This window comes from Rhinolophus sinicus, chromosome 18 (genome assembly GCF_057876585.1).
Source record: "Rhinolophus sinicus isolate RSI-liver-muscle chromosome 18, RSI-T2T, whole genome shotgun sequence".
NCBI classification, from domain to species: Eukaryota; Metazoa; Chordata; class Mammalia; order Chiroptera; family Rhinolophidae; genus Rhinolophus; species Rhinolophus sinicus.
Window position 1 is genome coordinate 112,543,914 of NC_142518.1, and position 20,988 is coordinate 112,564,901.

At 39.5% G+C, this 20,988-nt stretch overlaps 1 protein-coding gene across 2 annotated transcripts in view; it reads right to left on the reverse strand.

The window, feature by feature from the left end:
- Positions 1–20,401, reverse strand: part of FAAH2 (fatty acid amide hydrolase 2) — an 84,583-nt gene extending 64,182 nt beyond the window's left edge. Inside the window, exons 1-2 of one of the 2 annotated variants that reach the window (XM_019719518.3) lie at positions 20,083–20,401; positions 9,174–9,256 (exon numbers count right to left, since the gene is read on the reverse strand). In XM_019719518.3, the coding sequence (XP_019575077.1) occupies positions 9,174–9,256; positions 20,083–20,274 (275 nt within the window). In that variant the 5' untranslated portion in view covers positions 20,275–20,401. Of the gene's footprint in view, positions 1–9,173; positions 9,257–19,766; positions 19,877–20,082 lie in introns of those variants that run through there. The other variant, XM_074323639.1, reaches the window with a different exon arrangement.
- Between the last annotated feature and the right edge of the window lie 587 nt (positions 20,402–20,988).

Consider the following 20,988-nt stretch of genomic DNA (forward strand, 5'->3'; position numbering starts at 1 on the left):
GTTCTGGATTTCTTTTTTTTTTGTTTTGTTTTGTTTTGTTTTTTGTTTTTTGTTTTTTTTTAATTAAATTTATTGGGGTGACAATTGTTAGTAAAATTACACAGATTTCAGGTGTACAATTCTGTATTACGTCATCTATAAATCCCATTGTGTGTTCATCACCCAGAGTCAGTTCTCCTTCCATCACCATATATTCGATCCCCCTTACCCTCATCTCCCACCCCCCACCGCGCGCCCCCCTTACCCTCTGGCAACCACTCAACTATTGTCTGTGTCTATGAGTTTCTGTTTCTCATTTGTTTGTCTTGTTCTTTTGTTGTTTTTGGTTTATATACCACATATCAGTGAAATCACATGGTTCTCTGCTTTTTCTGTCTGGATTTCTTTTGAGTGGTTACCCTTAAGTTTATATAAAAGAAAGTTTGATATTTAGAGTATTCCATTTTCTTCAGCACGCTTACTTTCTCCATTCCCATATTCTGGTTTAGGCCTTTACTCTCCCCCTTTTTATGTTTTGGTTGCCACAAATTGTCCCTGTTGATAGTGGTCAAATAGCCTCCTTAGTATTTCTTATAGTGCAGGTCGTTTATTAGAAAATTCCCTCAGCTTCTGTATGTCTGGAAAGGTCTTTATTCCTCCTTCATATCTAAAGGATATCTTTGCTGGATATATTATTCTTGGCTCATAATTTCTCTCTTTCAATAGTTTGAATATTTGGGTCCACTCCCTCCTGGCTAGAAGAGTTTCTGCTGAAAAATCTGATGATAATCTAATGGGCTTTCCTTTGTGGGTTACCGTCTTCTTTTCCCTGGCTGCCTTGAGGATTCTTTCTTTGTCGTTGATTTTAGACAGCTTCAATTCAATGTGCCTTGGAGAAGGCCTGTTGGAATTTAAGTAATTAGGTGTTCTATTTGCTTCTTGGATTCGAGGATCCAGTTCTGTTCACAAGTTTGGGAAGTTCTCATCGACAATTTGTTTGAATATATTCTCTGTTCCCTTTTCTCTTTCTTTTCCCTCTGGTATGCCCATTATTCTTATATTGCTCTTTCTGATGGAGTCAGAAAGTTTTTGTAGAGTTCTTTCATTCCTTTTAAGTCTCAAGTCTCTTTCTTCTTCCATCTGTGTCATTTCCAGGTTTCTATCTTTGATGTCACTGATTCTTTCCTCCATCTGGTCAACTCTACTACCTAAGCTGGTTATTTCATTCTTAATTTCTTCTATTGAGTTCTTAATCTCCAGAAATTCTATTTGGTTCTTTTTTTAAATTTCAATCTCTTTCGTAAAATGCTCATGTTGTTCTTTGATTGTGTTTCTGAGTTCATTCAACTGCCTTTCTATGTTTTCTTGCATAATTTCAGCATATCTAAAACCAGGCACTCCATAGAAGAATCCTCACCGCTGCCTGTATGGAGACATACTGAAAATGAGTCCTAAGGGAGGCTGTGACCCCAAAATGCTACATAGGCTAGACAGTGTTGGGTGAGTGAAAGACATTAGTGAAGTCTGAGAATGCTTTTTTATACTATGTACCCCGAAATCCTGCCCCCACCTAGTGATTTCAGTAGATCAGGGAGCAGGAGAGCAAAATCCAAGGAGGATGCCAACTTGTTGCTCTGGTAAAAAGCTATACCACCTCCTCACCCGATAGCAGACGCTATACAGACTGCCACCATCATCTGGTTTAGTCTTATTCATTTTTCAAAGTTGTGTTTTTATATCACTTCCTCCAGAAAGCTTCCCCAGACACCTCTCCAGTCCTGGATAGGTGCACCTTATCTGTGCTCCCACAGTATCATCTCCCTACCCTATAAGTATCTTAATTTGACTTGTGTTGTAAACAACAGTTATTTGTATATTTCAACTACTAGACTGGGAGGTGAAAGGTCAAGGACTGTGTTTTGTTCACCTTTGTATCTTCCAATGCCTAGCACAGGTTCAGGCACAGAGTAGGCATTGAACAAGAGTGTGTGGAATAAATTACTGAAAGTGTTGGGCACTTCATAAATATTTAATTTTATAAAACTATATACCTTGATGGTCCATATTATTTTGCCATTTACTAAGAATGAGACAAAGTCTCAGAGAGGTTCAGAAACATATATAAGGTCATACAATTACCAAATAACAGGAAGAAATTCAAACTGGGTCTGTACGACTCTATATGTATGTAGTTTTGCTAGTCATACAACTGCTGAACTCTAGGCCTCCCAGAAAGCTTGCCTTGACTATTTCCCATGTTGCTCAATATTGGGAAAGACTATATCTATTGGCTGGAATGCATGACCGTACATGCCCCAGGGAGCAAGGCCTAAAACTTGTAGCAAATCTGCACTTTTTCAACCAATAAAGAGAAATAGTACACTGTTAATCATAATTGAAGAGGACTTCAAAAGCTGACAGGCTCCAGAGCATTAAAGGAAGTCGCATTTTGAGTTCAAAGATGAACATAGACTAAGAACAGGTATCTTAATGAATCATTTAAGAACTATTGCATGTCAGATCATGTGCTACCATGTTTCCTCGAAAATAAGACCTAGCCAGACCATCAGCTCTAATGCGTCTTTTGGAGCAAAAGTTAATATAAGACCAGGTGTTATTTTAATATAAGATTGGGTATAACATAATATAATATAATAAAATACCATATTAATTTTTGCTCCAAAAGAGACATTAGAGCTGATGGTCTGGCTAGGTCTTATTTTCGGGGAAACATGGTAGACATTAAGAATGCCAAAATGCATAAGAGATGATCCCTGCCATTAAGGGACTCAGTCTAGTGGGTGAGACAATGAAGACCACAATGGCAACACAGCCCCAAACCAAACATTCTATAGCCCCAATTTATGATGGAACTCAGAAAACTCAGTTTTCCTTTGCCAACAGTACCCTCTTAGATCCATCAAATACAGGGTGCTAGAGAGTGGAAGACAAGGTAAAAGGTGAGGGATTTCTGTCTTCCAGTTGGTTTGTTGTCCCTGATAATACTACCGCAACAATGGCCTTTCATCCACACAAAAGTAGTTGGTTCCAGCTTCCTATTTATTTCCACACTTAAGAACAAGTCTTACTACACCCCCTCAAAAATACCAGTTATCAGTCATCTGGCAACTGCTCCTCCAAGGTCTGAATCACATTCTGCAAGGTTTCCTCTTTAAAGAATGAAAAAACAAAAATGTAGCACTGGAATGACAGAGATAATGACTGCAAGAAGCAGCTACCAGGCTCATATATGAGAGAACAAAGGGAAGAGATGGGGATTATCAGAATTTAGAAGCTCAAAGGAGGTATCTGCAGAGCTAGGACCCAGACACAAGAGAAGAGGGTGCTGCCTGGCTGCTCATTCCTAAGAAGCTTAAACACAACAATTCTGTACATCACATTCTTTAAAATAGTGTGGTTCTGGAATGAAACAAGAGTGACCAGAGCACAATGTGCTCTGGAAGCTCAGAGACAGACACCGCACACAAGCTGAGATGATTAAATAAAGTGAAACTGAGACCTGAGCTGAGTACTCAAAAAATAATTCAGCCAAGTATAGAAGAGATAGGAAAAGGGAAGGTATTTCTGGCAGAAGGAAAACATATGCAAAGTTAGAGACAAGAGAGAGCACAATAGCTTAGGGAAAATGGAGTAGTTCAGTATGCTAGAGTATAGAATATGAAGTAATAGAGAATTCCAGCATTGTGGGAAATAAGGAAGCAGAGCCAGTAAAATTTATTGACTAACTGTAGTTGGGAGATAGACTTTGGAAAGGAGGGAAGAAGTTAGCGCCCATCGTTACACCCAAGTGTCTTTCTTCTGTGACTAGGTGGAAGAACAGGTTTGGGAAGAAGGTGATAAAGTAGTGAACATTTTCTAATCAGTCAATCAAGAGCACAAAGAGAAAACTAGGAACCAGCAGATTTAGCCACATTTTCTGCTACTGCTGTATTCCATAGCGGGGTGTGTGACTTTAATCACTGAACTACCTTGGGAGTCAGTTTTAGTGCCAAGTAAAGAGGACAGGAACACAGTAGAACTGTGTATAATCATGAGGATAGCTCCATTTATTGACCTCCAGTTCTAATTAACAACCATAACAATAGCAATACTAATGCGGATTGATGTCAGGTTCTGTGTGGGGTGCTTTACATGTTTTTCATTTTAATGCCAATATTTTAAATTGCAAATACAATAGCAACATTGCAATTAGCATAATAAAGCCATTTTGGTGTGCTTTAAGAGAGGCAGTAGAACAACCAAGAAGGCACAGTAGGTAAACACTGTGTTTACCTTCTCTCACAACCACATCAAAATTACAAGTAATCTACAAAACAACCATTATTGAGAATTGCCTAAAATCAAGCTGAACTGAAGCCCTACAACTAAGGACATGCAGAAGAAGCCACGTCCAGACTGGTAGGAAGGGCAGAGACGCAGAACAGGCTGGTCCCACACCCGCGTGTCACCATTAAAGATCAGGAGTGTGATCAAATATATGGTGATGGAAGGAGAACTGACTCTGGGTGGTGAACACACAATGGGATTTATAGATGATGTAATACAGAATTGTACACCTGAAATCTATGTAATTTTACTAACAATTGTCACCCCAATAAATTTAAAAAATCACCCCGATAAATTTAAAAAACAAATTAAAAAAATAAATTAAAAAAAAAGATCAGGAGTGTTATCTCAGCTGTGGGGGTCCCCCCATCCACTAGACAAGCAAGAGATCCAAGCCCCACCCCAGCCTAGGATTCCGGTGCTGGGGAGAGAAGTCCCCATAATTTCTGGTTGTAAAAAACAGTGGAGATTGTGACAGTACGGCTGCACTCACAGGCGCTCCTCTTAAAAGGACTGCACTTGGACTTTCCCACCAACGGAATCACTCGCTCTGAGCTCCAGCACTGGGGCAGCAGCTGGAAATGCAGCAGGGAAAAATGGTGGGGAATTGAGTTGTCTGGCTTTGGAAGGGGGCTGGAGAGGCAGCTTTCTCCTGAACGGGGAAGCTGGTGGAGGCCATTGTTTCTTTGTTGAACCCTTTCCCTTCCCGGTGTGCAAACACAGGTGGCTGCCATTTCTGAGTCTCCACTGTTCCTTTGCCATGCCCTGCTGATTCGAGATCTGGCCCTGCCCAACTTTTGGGCACACTAAGGCCACTTTCAGTGGCTTTTTCATGCAGACTGCCTGCCTTGGCTCAAGCTGCAGATTTTCCTAAACTCTCAAAGGTTCACAGAACCCAGACAAGCAGCACTTGGCTTGACCTGTACCTGTGTCTGAGCAGCCGTAAGCCGGCAGTAGTGGCAGCGGGCCTTGGTTTGTGGCTTGGCCTCTCAAGGTGCTTCCAAGCACAGCACAAGCTGCAGCCATCTCTGGATTTCTTTCTGGCTCCCACTGCATGGCCCCTGGTGGGGCATGGGCTGTCACTGAAGTAGACCTACAGTGGATCCCCTCCAGGATGGTCCTGGGGCTGGTACCCCAGTGGCCAGCTTCAAAACGAGCTGGAGCATGACCCAGCTGTCTCCAAATACAACACACCCAAGGGGCAGATTGGGCAGACACCAGACTCCTGTTGAGGCAGATCCTGCTCCATACGGCCAGCCCCTGCATAACTCTTCCACTGTAGTCAAGGCCAGTCCTCACAACCAGTGAGCCCAAGGGTCAGTCCCTCCCACTAATGTGCAATTATCAATCAAGGCTCAACTACAAGAGGAGGGCACATACAACCCACACAAGGGACACACCTTGAGTGTGTGGCTCAGGTGACCAGAAAGACTGCATCACTGAACCCCACAGCACACCTACTACATAAGACCACTCTACTAAGACCGGAAAACATAGCAGCCCTACCTAATATATAGAAACAAACAGAGGGAGGCAACCAAAATGGGGAGATAAAAAAATATGTCCCAAATAAAAGAACAGAACAAAGCTCCAGAAAAAGAACTGAGGGAAACAGAGGTAAGCAATCTATCAGACACAGAGTTCCAAACACTGGTTCTAAGGATGCTCAATGATCTCAGGGAGAACGTCAACAGAGAGATAGGAAGCATGAAAATGGAGATGAAAATCATAAAACAGAACGAGTCAGAAATTAAGTATACAATAACGGAAATGAAGAATATATTACAGGGAATCAACAGTAGATTAGATGAAGCAGAGGATCCAACCAGTGATGTAGAAGATAAGGTAGCAGAAAACACCCAACCAGAACAGCAAAAAGAAAAAAGAATCCAAAGATTGAGGAGAGTTTAAGGGGCCTTGGGGACAATATCAAGCGTATTGTACAGGTACCAGAAGGAGAAGAGAGAGAGCTAGGAATTGAAAACCTGTTTGAAGAAAAAATGACAGAAAATTTCCCTAACCTGGTCAAGGAAATGGACATACAAGTCCAGAAAGCACAGAGAGTCCCAAACAAGATAAACCCGAAGAGGCCAACACCGAGACACATCATAATTAAACTGCCAAAGGTTAAAGACAAAGAGAGAATCTTAAAAGCAGCAAGAGAAAAGCAGTTAGTTATCCACAATGGAGCCCCCATATGACTGTCAGCTGATTTCTCAACAGAAACTTTGCAGGCAAGAAGGGAGTGGCAGGAAACATTCCAAGTGATGAAAAGCAATGACATACAACCAAGATTGCTCTCCCCAGCAAGGCTGTCATTTATAATTGAAGGACAGATAAGGAGCTTCCCAGACAAGAAAAAGCTGAAGGAGTTCATCACCGCCAAACCAGTATTACAAGAAATCTTAGAGGGACTTCTTTAATATAGGAGAGGGGTTAAGGATGGGTGAAAGAGGAAGGGATTAAGAAGTACAAATTGTTAAAAAAAAAAAAAAAGAAGTACAAATTGGTTGTTATACAGTAGCCATGGGGATGTAGGGTACAGCATAAGGAATATAGTCAATAATATTATAATAACTAGGTATGGTGCCAGATAGGTACTAGATCTATCAGGGTGATAGATGGGAGTTGGGTTGGGGTCAAGGTGAAAAAGGTGAAGGCATTAAGAAATATAAATTGGTAGTTAATACAGCATGGCGAATATAACCAACAATGTTGTAAAGATCACATAAGGTGCCAGATGGGCACTGGACTTATCAGGGGGATCACACCATAGACTGTACCCAATGTGCTATACACCTGAAGCTAAAGTAAAATAATATTGAATGTCAACTACCACTAAATATATATGTATATATAGTCACAGGATGTGGGGTACAGCATAGGGGATAGAGTCAATGGAATTGTAACAGCTATTTATGATGTCAGAGGGGTAGTATCTTGGGGGGTGGGTTATCTCTCTATGAGGAGTTTAAATGTTTAGTGTGTTGCTTTGTACACCTGAAACTAACGAAAAATAAATTGAAAAAAGAGAGAGGCAGGAGAAAACACTGATATTACACATATCAGAAATAAACTTCATAAAACTATTTTTGAACATCTTTTCTAGACACATCCATACCTTCTCTCTCCAAATATTCAATCCCTTGACAACAACTGCTTTGCCTCACTCCCCTCACCCACCCACCAGCAGACTCTCCAGTGTCATATATGTAGGCCCACACCATCACTTTCAATGAGGATGGCAATTTAATTCCCTCTCAGAACTTTATTAGAATCCTCACACACAGAAACACATTCTGCAATAAAAGACTTCCCTCCTTAGGACTCACACTCCTTAAACTACAATAGAAAACTACAATAGAAAAATATAAATAGCAAGATTTCTCTCTCTCTCTCTCTCTCTCTCTCTCTCTCTCTCTCTCTCTCTCTCTCAAATGTTTAAAGATATACTCTGTCAACAAATGAACCCCAAATTACATTTCAAATAAAAACCTAGTGCAGAATCTGGGGAAATATCTCTGGGATAAGGAGCTACTGAAAGTGTTGGCAAATGGGACCAGGGTAGAGCTGGTCCACAGAAAAAGAAATGGGCAAGGGAGAACTGGAACATAAAGATTCTCTGTATTTCTGTTTCTGTGAGCTTTGGCATCAGCTGTCTATACATTTGGACCATGGCTCTGTCACATATTTGCTGTGTGATCCTAGGAAAGTGACTTCTCTGGGTCACATTTTTCACATATATAAAACAAGAAATATAACACTTTTTGGAAAAGCTATTGAAGTGTGTAAGAAAATAGGTATAAAGTAACTATAAAGCACAAATCCACTTGAGGCAGTGTTTTTATTTCATAAAAAGATTTTAAAATGTTTATCACTTCATAATACTGGTTATTTTTAATTTTATATATATATATATATATATATATATATATACACACACACACACACACACATATAGTAACCATCTATGTCAAGTGATAATAGTTTTCAAATTTTTGTAGTAACATAAACTTTCATTTAAAAATAACTGACTTAAGTTAAGTGATTCTATTTTAATAACATATTAATTAAAAATAACAGAACTGCTGTGCAAACAAGACAAGATTTTTAAGGGTGCTATATGAATGACTGAGATCTGGAAAATGCCACCCTATGTCATGGTATATAATAAGAACTGCGATATGTAGGATGCCGCAGAAAATCAAATCCAAGTTTTGTTCCTCTAACACTTCATAGCTCCCTGGAAGGGTTTACTTGGCAACTGAGATATAGAAATCATACATATCTATTTTTCTAAACGAAAGTTTATTGGGGTGACAACTGTTAGCAGTTACATAGATTTTAGGTGTACAATCCTGTGATACATCATCTATTAGGTTGGTGCAAATGTAATTGCGGTTTAAAAGGTTAAAAATTGCAAAAACTGCAATTACTTTTGCTCTAACCTAATATATATCACATTATGTGTTAAAATACCATCTACTATACTAAATTCACATTGGATAATGTAATAATAAGGGAGATTTCTCCTATTAGAGTCCCTACCAAAGACTCTTAATTCAATAAGCATTCAATGATACGCACCAAGTTTCAGGTCTTGTTCTGGATATTGAATATGTAAAATCCAACAAAATATATTTCTCGCCATTGAAGACCTTAAAGTCAGTGGGGGGTTACAGAAGGCATACAAAGAAGCATAAAGGGTCAACAAAGGGCAGGAAGTGTTGAATTATAAATCAGGGCAGGTCCCAGAGGGAAACCAAAGGAAGGACATAGGAAGAGGCATCTAGGAAAAACAGGCCACAGAAATACAACAAAAACCATGACAGAGTAAAAATGCTCACCTGTACTTGACAATTCCATTGATCAGTGGGTTCACATCCATGATTCTGTTGATATAAGCCTGAATAACATCTATGCATTTCACCTGCAAAATACAGTAATTTATTTAACAAGTGTTTACTTAAAGAACAATTTATCCATTCCACAAGTATTTAACAAAAAACTCCCTGTGTGCATTAATCACTTTTTATTTAGGACATCAATGAATTATCCAGTGCAGTCCACTGTGAGGGTGTAAAAGATGGCTACTTTGAAGCTAAGAAGTCAGAAATATGCCAGTATTAAATCACTCTGGAAAATGTGTAAGAATGAAAGGCATAAACGCTATTCTATGTAAATAGAAATTGGAGTCTATGGATATTATCTATACAGTGGTACCTTGGTTTTCGAACGTAATCCGTTCCGGAAGACCGTTCGAGTTCTGAGACGTTCGAAAACAGCCGACAGCTAGGCCTTAGGATCTTGCACTCAGTGGAAGCCACGAGACATGTTCGACTTCCGAGGCATGTTCGAAAACCAAAGCATTTACTTCCTGGTTTACGGCGTTAGTAAATGGAAATGTTCGTCAATGGAGACGTTCGAAAACCGAGGTACTACTGTAAATATATATGTGTATATATATATGTGTGTGTATATATACATACATACTCAATTAGTAAATATTATTCTAGTAAATAACTATTATAACGATAGACATTATTTTATAGTGATACCCTAAAACAACATTATACACCATCTTCACAAAATCCAGGAGTTGAGTGGAGATGTAAAAGCATATTAAGGCATAGTTTCCAGATAAAAGACACCAAGTTTAGTTTTAATTTCAGATGAATAGCAAATAATTTTTAGTATATATCCCAAATATTGCATGTGGATAATTATACTAAAATTCGTGCAGTTTTTCATACAAACCACCTGCCCTGGCTCAAGTTGCACTTTCCTAGGGTCTCTCAAAGGGTAGCGGAACCTAGACAAGCAGCATCTGGCTTAAGCATGTACTATACCTCTGGCTGAGCAGCCCTAAGCCCAGCACTAGCGGCAGCAACCTTGGTTCATGGCTTGGCCTCTTGAGGCACTTCCAAACATGGCGCAGGTAGGGATATCTGCAGATTGCTTTGTGGCTCCTGCCAGGTGGGCCCAGGTAGGGCATGGGCTGCAGCTGAACTTGATCTGCCAGCGGGTCCCCTCCCAGGTGGCCCTGAGGTGGGCAGTCCCAGTGGCTAGCTTCAAAATGAGCTGGAGCATCACCCAGCCACCTTCAAGGATGACACAACCAAGGGGTGAATTGAGCAGGCCCCAGAGCCCTACTGAGGCAGATCCTACTCTGCAGGGTCAGCCCCTGAACCATAATTACTTCACTGTAGTCACAGCCAGTCCTCACAACCAAGGAGGCTGAGGGTCAATCCCTCCCACTGATGAGCAAACAGCAACCAAGGCTCAACTACAAGTGGTCACACACAACCCACACAGGGAACACACTTGAAGTGTGTGGCTGAGGTAATCAGGAAGATTGCACCACTTGGCCCCACAGGACACCTCCTACATAAGGTCACACACTCTAGTAAGACTGGGAGGCATAGTAGCCCTACCTAATACAAAGAAATGAACACAGGGAGGCAGCCAAAATTAGGAAACAAAGAAACATGTCCCAAATGAAAGAATAGAACAAAGTTCCAGAAAAAACACACAACTAAACAAAATAGAGATAAGCAATCTACCATATACAGTTCCAAACACTGGTTATAAGGATGCTCAATGATCTCAGGGAGAACTTCAACAAAGACATAGGAAACAAACAAACAAAAAGAGATAGAAAACATAAAAAAGAACTAGCCAAAAATAAAGAATACAATAATGGAAATGAAGACTACATTAGAGGGAATCAATAGTAGATTAGATGAAGCAAAGGACTGAATCAGTGATTTAGAAGATAAGGTAGCAGAGAGCACCCAATCAGAACAGAAAAAAAATAGAGTCCAAAAAATGAAGAGAGCTTAAGAGGCCTCTGAGATAACACCACGTATACCAATATTCCCATCATTAGGGTACCAGTAGGAGGAGAGAGAGAGCAAATAATTGAAAACCAATTTAATAAAATAATGACAGAAAAGTTCCCTAACCTGTCAAAGGAAATGGACATACAAGCCCAGAAAGCACAGAGAGTCCCAAACAAGATGTACCCAAAGAGGCCCACACCAAGACACATCATAATTACAATCCCAAAAGTTAAAGACAAAGAGAGAATCTTAAAAGCAGCAAGAGAAAAGCAGTTACCTACAGGGGGACGCCCTTAAGACTGTCAGCTGATTTCTCAACAGACACTTTGCAGGCTGGAAGGGTTTGGCAGGCGATATTCAAAGAGATGAAAAGTTAGGACCTACAACCAAGATTACTCTAGCCAGCAAGGTTATCATTTAGAATCAAAGGACAGATAAAAAGCTTCCCAGATAAAAAAAAAAAAAAAGCTGAAGGAGTTCATCACCACCAAACCAATATTACAGGAAATCTTAGAGGGACTTCTTTAAGATGGGTGGGGGTTTAAGGATGGGTTAAAGGGGAAGGGATTAAGAAGTATAAATTGGTTGTTACAAAGCAGTCAGGGATGTAGGGTATAGCATAACGAATATAGTCAATAATATTGTAATAACTAGGTATGGTGCCAGATAGGTACTAGATCTATCAGTGTGATAGATGGAAGGTGGGTTGGGGGCAGGACGAAAAGGTGAAGGGATTAAGAAATACAGATTGGTAGTTATAAAATAGTCATGGGGATGTAAAATAAAGCATAGGTAATATAACTAATATGGTAATGGTGGCTACTAGTCAGAGGGATCACTTTGGAAATTATATAAATATTTAACCACTGTTCTGTATACCTGAAATTAATATAAAACAATATTGAATGTCAACTGTAATTGAAAAATTAAAAAAGGGGGGAAAGATATAGGGAAATAAGAGAAAGAAAGTTCCAGGTATAAAATAAATAAGTCTTTGTGGATGTAATATACAGTATAGGAAATATAGTCAATAATATTGTGATAGCATGGTGTGGTACCAGATGGTTGCTGGACTTATCATGGTGATCACTTCTTTAGCATAAGAAATAAAATTAATAACATGGTAATAACGATGTATAGTGCTAGGTGGGTACTGTTAAATAACTATTATGTATACCTGAAACTAATATAATATTGTATGTTAGATATATTTTAACAAAAATATTTTAAAAGGAGGAATTTCGAAGCTGGAAAAAAAAAAAGGAAAGAAAGTGCTATGTGCCAAAATGAAAAGAAAAGTAAAATAAAATAAAGTACAGTCAGCTGAAAAAAAAGGAATGGACAAAGATATATTAGGTAAATATAAACAATAAGAAGGCACAAGTGGTACCATTAATATCAGATAAAACAAATTTCAAGACTAAAACATGCAATGGTACAACCCATGAAACTGATATAACAGTCATATACTGTTGACATTAAAAAGCAGGCAAATATATAGAGTATAAATTCCTAAGAATATAAAGAGAACTTGAACAAAAATACAAGTATAGTAACAGATAATATAGCACTTTCAAAAATTGACAAATTAAGTAGTCAAAAATAAGGCTGTATCCAGAAATGTAATAATGTAGCCAATATATTCAAGGACATACAGAGAGAGAAGTTCTCCATCAAGAAGGAATATTCTCTTTGTTCGTGAATCATGAACAGACAATGATCATGTATTTAGTAACAAATGGAGCTCAGAGAGAGAGAGTCCCTCAGTGAGTAAGTCCATGCATGGGCCCTTTAAGAGGAGCACCTAGGACTGCAGTCACTCTCGTCTCACTCAGCCACAATACCCTCTGGTTTTCACAGCCAGAAGTTATGCAGACTTCTCTCCCTGGGACTGAAACCCTGGGCTGGGGAGTTTGGTGTGGTGCTGGGAAACCTCACTCCTCCAGGGGAGACCTCCATTGCCAAGATAGTCCTTCCAGTTTTTAATGGTCACACATTGGTGTGGGACCAGCATGTTCTCTGCCCCTCGTACCAGTCTAGAGGTGGCTTCTTCTGCCTGTCCTTAGTTGTACGGCTTTGGTTCAGCTTGACTTCATGTGATTCTCAATGATGGTTCTTCTGTAGTTTAGTTGTAATTTTGATGTGGTCGTGAGAGCAGGTAAACACAGCGTTTACCTACTCCACCATCTTGACCAGAAATCCAGCCCTTATTCTTAAGAGAAAAATAAAAGGCAAACCTTTGGGTAGTTCTGGTCAAGATGGCAGAGTAGATGAATGCTGTACTTGCCTCCTCCCATGACCACAACAAAATTATGGAACAATCAACCTGCAGAACAGTCTGAAGATTAGTTGAACAGAAATCATATAAATAAAGATATAAAGAAGAGGCCACAGAGAGTGGTGGGGGGGCGGAGACATGAAACAGGCTGGCCCCACACCCATGTGTGATGGTTAAGAATTGGGAGGGATATCTCAGCTGTGAAGGTCCCCATTGAGGAGCGAGCATCTTCAGCGCAGAGCACCAGTGCCAGGAAGAGGAGCCCACAGAACATAATGGTGTAAAAATCAGTGGAGATTCCTTCCATCCCAGTGAAACAGAAGGCAGCTGGAAACCCAGACATCCTCTTAAAGGGCCCACACAAGATTCTCTGTGCACAGGCACTCACCCTAAGCTCCAGCAAAAGGCACCAGAGACATTCAGGGAGAAACTGAATTGTGTGGTTTAAGAGCGTGGGCTGGAGGGGTAGCTGCCATTGTCCCTATGTTGAGCCCTCCTCCCAGACAGCCAGCAGGCAGGCACCATCTTTCCTCTGTTGAGTTCTTCTCCCATATGGCCTGTAGGCAGGCACCAAATTTAAATCTGCATTGACCTGCTGAACAACACTTGCCCCACCCAGGTGACTCCCTGAGACCCTGTCCCACTTAACTTCCAAACTCTTTCAGCGGCTGTGATTCACAGTCAGCCGTCAGGCAGTGGCTGGCCTCAGGGAGCCCTGTGCCTTTTGCTGAGCTGACCCAGTCCCAATACAAGCATACAGCGCTTGCATGCTGTGGTTGTGGCCAATCCTCAAGCCAGTCAGTCTGAGGGTGAACGACACCCACTAATGTGCCAACAGCAATCAAGACTAAACTACAACAGGAGGGCACACACAATGCACACAAGGGACACTTGAGGGACACCTGGCTTAGGTGATCATAGAGACTGTACCACTGGGCACCACAGAACACCTACAACATAAGGCCAACTTTCCAAGACTGGGAGACATAGCGTGCCTACCTAATGCACAGAAACAAATACAGACAAGCAGCCAAAATGAAGAGACTAAAAAAAAAAAAAAAGTCTCAAATGAAAGAACAGGAGAAAATTGCAGAAACAAAATTAAATCAAATGGAGGCAAACAATCTAACAGATACAGGGTTCAAAAGACTGGTTATAAACTTAGGGAAATAATACATGAACTCAGTGAGAACTTGAGCAGAGATAGTATGAATAAAAAGGCACATAGAAACCATAAAAAAGAACCAGTCATAAAAAAGAATACAATAACTTAAATGAAGAATGCACTAGAAAGAATCAACAGCAGATTAGATAAAGCAGAGGACTGAATCAGCCATTTGGAAGACAAGGAAGCAGAAAACTCCCAATCAGAACAGCAAAAAGGAAACAGAATAAAATGAAAATGAGGATAGTTAAGGAGCCTCTGGGACAACTTCAAGCATACCAACAATCACATCACAGGGGTACCAGAAGGACAAGAGAGAGATAACAAGGGATTGCAAACCTATTTGAAGAAATAATAACTGAAAACTTCCCTAACCTAGTGAAGGAAACAGACATACGAATCCAAAAAGCGCAGAGAGTCTCAAACAAGATGAACCTAAAGAGGCCCACACCAAGACATATCATAATTAAAATGGCAACAGGTAAAGACAAAGAGAATCTTAAAAGCAGCAAGAGAAAGGCAGTTAGTTACCTACAAGGGAGCCCCCATAATGAACAGAAACATTGCAGACCAGAAGGCATCGGCAAGAAATATTCAAAGTGATGAAAAGGAAGGACATAGAAGAAAGACTACTCTACCCAACACAGCTATCATTTAAAATTGAAGGAGAGACAAAAGGCTTCCAGAAAAGCAAAGCAAAAATAATCCATCACTACAAAATCAGTATTAAAAGAAATGTTAAATGGAATTCTTGAAGAAAGAAGAAGAAGAAGAAACATAAATATCAATAATAAAACAGCAATAACTACATCTCTACCAACAATTACTTCAAATGTAAATGGATTAAATGCTCCAATCAAATGATAGGGTGGCTGAATGGATACGAAAACAAGACCCTTACATATGCTTCCTATAAGACACTCACTTCAGATCGAAAGACACACACAACTGAAAGTAAAGGGATGGGAAAAGATATTTCATGAAAATGGAAACAAACAAAAAGCTGGGGTAGCACTACTTATACCAGACAAAATAGACTTTAAAATACAGGCTATAATAAGAGACAAAGAATGACATTTCATAATGATAAAGGGATCAATCCAACAAGACAATATAACCCTTGTAAATATTTATGCACCCAACATAGGAGCACCCAACTGTATACAGCAAATATTGATGGACATAAAAGGACAGATCAACAGTAATACAGCCATCATAGGGGACTTAACACCACACTGATATTCAAGGGCTAGAGCTTTGAGACAGAAAATCAACATGGAAACAACAGCAGACTTAAAGGACACATTAAACCAGAGGATTTAATTGATATTTTTAGAGCATTTCACTCCAAAGCAGCAGAACATACATTCTTTTCAAGTGCACATGGAACATTTCCCAGGACACACCACATGTTAGGCCACAACACAAGTCTCAACAAATTTAAGAAGATTGAAATCATATCAGACATCTTCCCCTGTTGGAATGGTATGAAACTAGAAATCAATTACAAGAAAAAACAAAACAAAACAAAACTGAAAAAACTCACAAAAACGTGGGGGCTAAATAACATGCTACTAAATAACGGATGGGTCAACAATGAGATCAAGGAAGAAATCTAAAGATACCCTGAGACAAATGAAAATGGAAACACAATGACCCCAAATCTATGGGACACAGCAAAAGCAATCCTAAGAAGGAAATTCATAGCAATACAGGCTTAGTTCAAAAACAAGAAAAATCTCTAATAAACCATCTAACCTTACACCTAAAGGAACTAGAAAAAGAACAGCAAACAAAGCCTGCATAGACGTTTCTCCAAAGGGGACATACAGATGGCCAATAGACACATGAAAAGATGCTCAGTGTCAGTAATCACCAGATAAATGCAAATTAAAACTACAATGAGATATCACCTCACACCTGTCAGCATAGGTGTCATCAATAAATCTACAAACAAGTGTTGGCGAGGATGTGGAGAAAAGGGAACCCTCGTGCACTGTCAACGGGACTGCAAATTGGTGCAGCCACTGTGGAAAACGGTGTGGAGGTTCTTTAAACAATTAAAAATAGAACTGCCTTATGACCCAGCAATTCCATTTCTGGGTATTTATCTGAAGAAATCCAAAACTCAAATTCGAAAAGATATATACACCCTTATGTTCACTGCAGCACTTTTTACAAAATAGCCAAGATATGGAAGCAACCTAAGTGCCTGTCAATAGACAATTGGATAAAGAAGAGGCGTTACACATATACAATGAAATATTCCTCAGCCACAAAAAAATGAAATCTTACCATTTGTGACAACATGGATGGACTTAAGTGAAATAAGTCAGATAGACAAAGACAAATACCATATGATTTCACTTATATGTGGAATCTAAAAACATAAAATTAAATAAACAAATAAACAAAACAGAAACACATTCATAGATACAGGGAACAAACTGATGGTTTCCAGATGGGAGGAGGGGTTGAGGGGCTGGGTGAAAAAAGTGAAAGGATTAAGAATTACAAGTTGGTAGTTACAAAATAGTCACAGGGATGTTAAGTACAGTATAGGAAACATATCCAATATTATTGTAATATCTATGCATGGTATCAGATGGGTACTAGAATTATCAGGGTGATTTCTTTGTCATAAGGTATGTAAATGTCTAACCAGTATGCTGTATACCTGAAACTAATGTAATATTGAATGTCAACTGTAATTGAAAATTTTTTTTTTAAAAAGAATGCATTGTATGATTATTAGATGCAAAGTCAATTATTAAGTGTAAACTTTGTTTACCTACTGGATGTACATCAATTTTATATCTTGTGAGGTGGTGTCTAAATTGTTTGACAAAATATTTTGCATCTGTTGGGGTAATAGTATTATTAATTTTGTGTTTTTTAAAGGGTATGGACTATTCTCTCATTATTAAAGAATTTATAAAGAAAACTCTAACAGCATGGAAATAATAATCATTTTGAGAAAAAAATGAAAATAATTTTTAATAATAAACAGACTTTATCCTCTAAAAAAAGACAAAACTTTAGCCTTCAGAGACACAAGGAAAACAGACTAGGGAGTTAATGGCCTTTTCGAGCCTGCAGAAATGGTATAAAGACTAAAGAAGATTAAGTGCCATCCGCATTGCAAAGCCAGGGTAAATAAGAAGACAGGAAAATACTTGAATTTTCCGATGAAGGTCTCAAGGTAAACTGAAGATACCAGTACTTTAGCACTTTCCTTCACCCAGTGCACAGGATTTACTCATTCATGTACTTAGGCACCTAAAGATAACATGCGAATGCATATGGGTAACACCTGAGTGAGTATGCAGTCTGTTGGAGTTAATACTCTTTAAATAGGTGATATCATCAATATCCTTATATTTACACTTCCCTCTTGATGTCAGAGTAATTTCTTGCTGTTTAATATGAGAATTGGAGATAAAATATACAAAGTTCCTAGTACACAGTAGGCACTCTATAAGTGGTAGCTGCTATTATTCCATCTAAAGCCTTAGACTTAACCAAAAATGCAACTGGAACTGACCCAGTCTTACATAAAAAAAAAATAGGTCAAATTGTCATTAAGTTTTTTAATGGCTTCCTTCCAGGCCCTTGCAATAAGAGTGAAAGGAAGCCAGCTTTCTCAAATATTCAAGCGTCTAGGGCAGTGTTTCTCAGCGTTGGTACTATTGGCATTTTGGGGCCAGTTAATTCTTTGTTATGGAGTGGGCTATCCTGTGCATTGTAGGATGTTTAGTAGCATCCCTGGCCTCTATCCATTCAATATAAAAACACTTCACCCAGTTGTGACAACCAAAAATATCCCCAGACATTGTCAAATGTCCTCTGGGGGACAAAACTGCTCCCAGTTGAGAACCCCTGCTCTAGAGAAATGAAGGAAATATAAAAGGAAAGGCAGAGGTTGTGGGAGGCAGAACCTTGGAGAGACTGAGGGAAAACTAGGACAGATAATACTTTGTATCCTGTCCACTTCTTATCTTTATAACATTTTTATACAAAGTATATGTAGATGATCTTTTCTCACGGGTAAGCATAAACGTATTAATAATGGCTATTATTTCCAAAAACCTGACTTATATAGGACTATTATGCCAGGCAGTGTTTTTAAGATTTTTACATATATGAACCTAATTAACTTAAGTAACCCTCACAACATCTCTATGAGGTATATTCTATTATCAAGTCTATTTATCTTGCAGAATATCAGAGGCACCGAAAGATTATAATGTTTGCAAGATTACATAGCAAAATAGTAGGAGAGCCAGGATTTCTGAACCCAGGCAGCCTGGCTCCAGAGTCCATCTTTCAAAATCACTATATTACACAGCCTACCGCTTGCCAGGTACTTGACGTGCCTTATATGCAATTGTCCTGGCAACCCTTGCGCAGGGTCATAGAGCTATGAAGACACATACCCAAAATTGAAACCTATTGTCTTTCTGTTATACATCTCACTCCCCAAATGTTAGCAAAAAGCATGCATGGGGGACAAAAGGCTAGCAGGGGATACAGGAAAACGGCAAGAAATGTCATTGAAAGGTTACCAGGAGTATAAAAAGACATTCTAGATTATGGTAATAAAGCAATGAGGAAAAACAAATGAGAAAACAGGGATAAAAAGAAGAGGGGAATAAAGAAAGAATACAAGAGTATAATCCAAGATCCCTAGGGAACTAACTATTCACATACAGAAAAAGATGGTCCTGCTTGCATTCCAGAGCGAACAATTATCTGAACTGCTTCAATCTTTGTATTAAGAATTTCCATCAATTTTTGGGTATTTGTGCAAATCGTTTTACCTCGGGTTTCTCATGTGTAAAATGGGGATATTACCTAGAGAATTACATCAGTGAGACAGAATATGTTTAAGTGGCCTGCACAATATTTGACATGTGTTATGTACTAAAAGCTACTATTATCCTAGGGCACGTACTCTCTAGAGCAGGAACGCTTTTTTTTTATATATATATATAAAAATCCCTTGAACAAGAAGCAGCGGGTAGGGCGGGGTGGGGGCAGGAGCGGGAACCGGACGGAGCTCAAGAAGAATTAGTTTCCCTGAGAATGAGTTTGTAAAGCGCACGTAAGAGATGCAGACAATTTCCATAACTGAAAATTAGTTTGTAAACCGCACCTGATTTATCCCCGCACAATTATTACGCACAAACGGGACAAATGGTCAGGAAGGACTGTGAGGCGTGCCAAAGTAATCCAAGTGATGCCTACAGCAAAAGCTCTGGGTATAAGCATACTACAACTCCCAGAAGTCTCCTTTTATCCCCAATGAATGCCTCGCCTATGTCGCCCTAGTAGAGAGTGGAAAGGAAATTGATTTCCACCAAACCCAAACTTGTTACAACAACGACCGCCACTAAACTTCCTGGAGTTTAGTTCCACTAAGAGACCTGTTTCTCTACACTCTTTTGAATCAGCCCGCGCGTTACACTCACCTTCCTCTGTCGGATCAGCTTGGCCAGCTGCACCCCCGAAAGCAGGAGTAATGGTTCAGTCACAGGCCGTGTGGTCATTGAATCAAACTTGGGGCCACCAAAGGCTCGAGCTGCTTGGCCTACTAGGCCAATAAGAAAGCCCATTGCCTGCAGGAGCAGCAACTGGATTCTGGCGGTGAGCAAAGGCGCCATAGCGGCCTGGATTCCGCACGGTCCTAGTGCGTGAAGGTTCCGTGCACTCTAGGCAAAATGAGGAGAAAAGACTAAGCAAGGAGGTGTTTAGGAATCCTTCCTTTTATAAGTCCAGTATCTACCCACAATTCCACAGGAGCTTGTTTGTCATCACCTGCTGGGCTCTGGGCCAGAGATAGGGGCGGAGTAAAGTCTTCCCAGCAACTGCCTGTGTACAATGCAACCCATTGTTAGTGCTGGTGTAACCCAACCCAGAAAGTGAGATATAAGACAGAGCAGTGGCTTTCGAGTTCCCAGTTCTGCCACTAGCTGGCCTTGGCCAATTTACACTGTTTCTAGTATTCAGTTTGTTCAAATGAAAAATGGGAATAATTACTCTTACATCAAAGAGTTATGATAAACACTGGATGATTAAACACTTAGCACGATTTATGGCAAATAGTAGGTTATAAGTGGTAGTTATAATTTATTTCAGTTGTACTTTCAAAAGAAGTGTTGTAAGTATACCTTTGCATGTAACACTTCAGTATGTTCAACAACTACATAACAAACACATATATATTATCTATATCCATATTATTTAATCCTTATAAGATCACAGATAGTACTGATGAATTAAAAATATGTCTAGCCCACATTTCTCTCCTAAACTCCTGATACTTGAAATCAATGCCTGTTTTACATCTCCATGTGACTGTTTTACACATCTTTCAA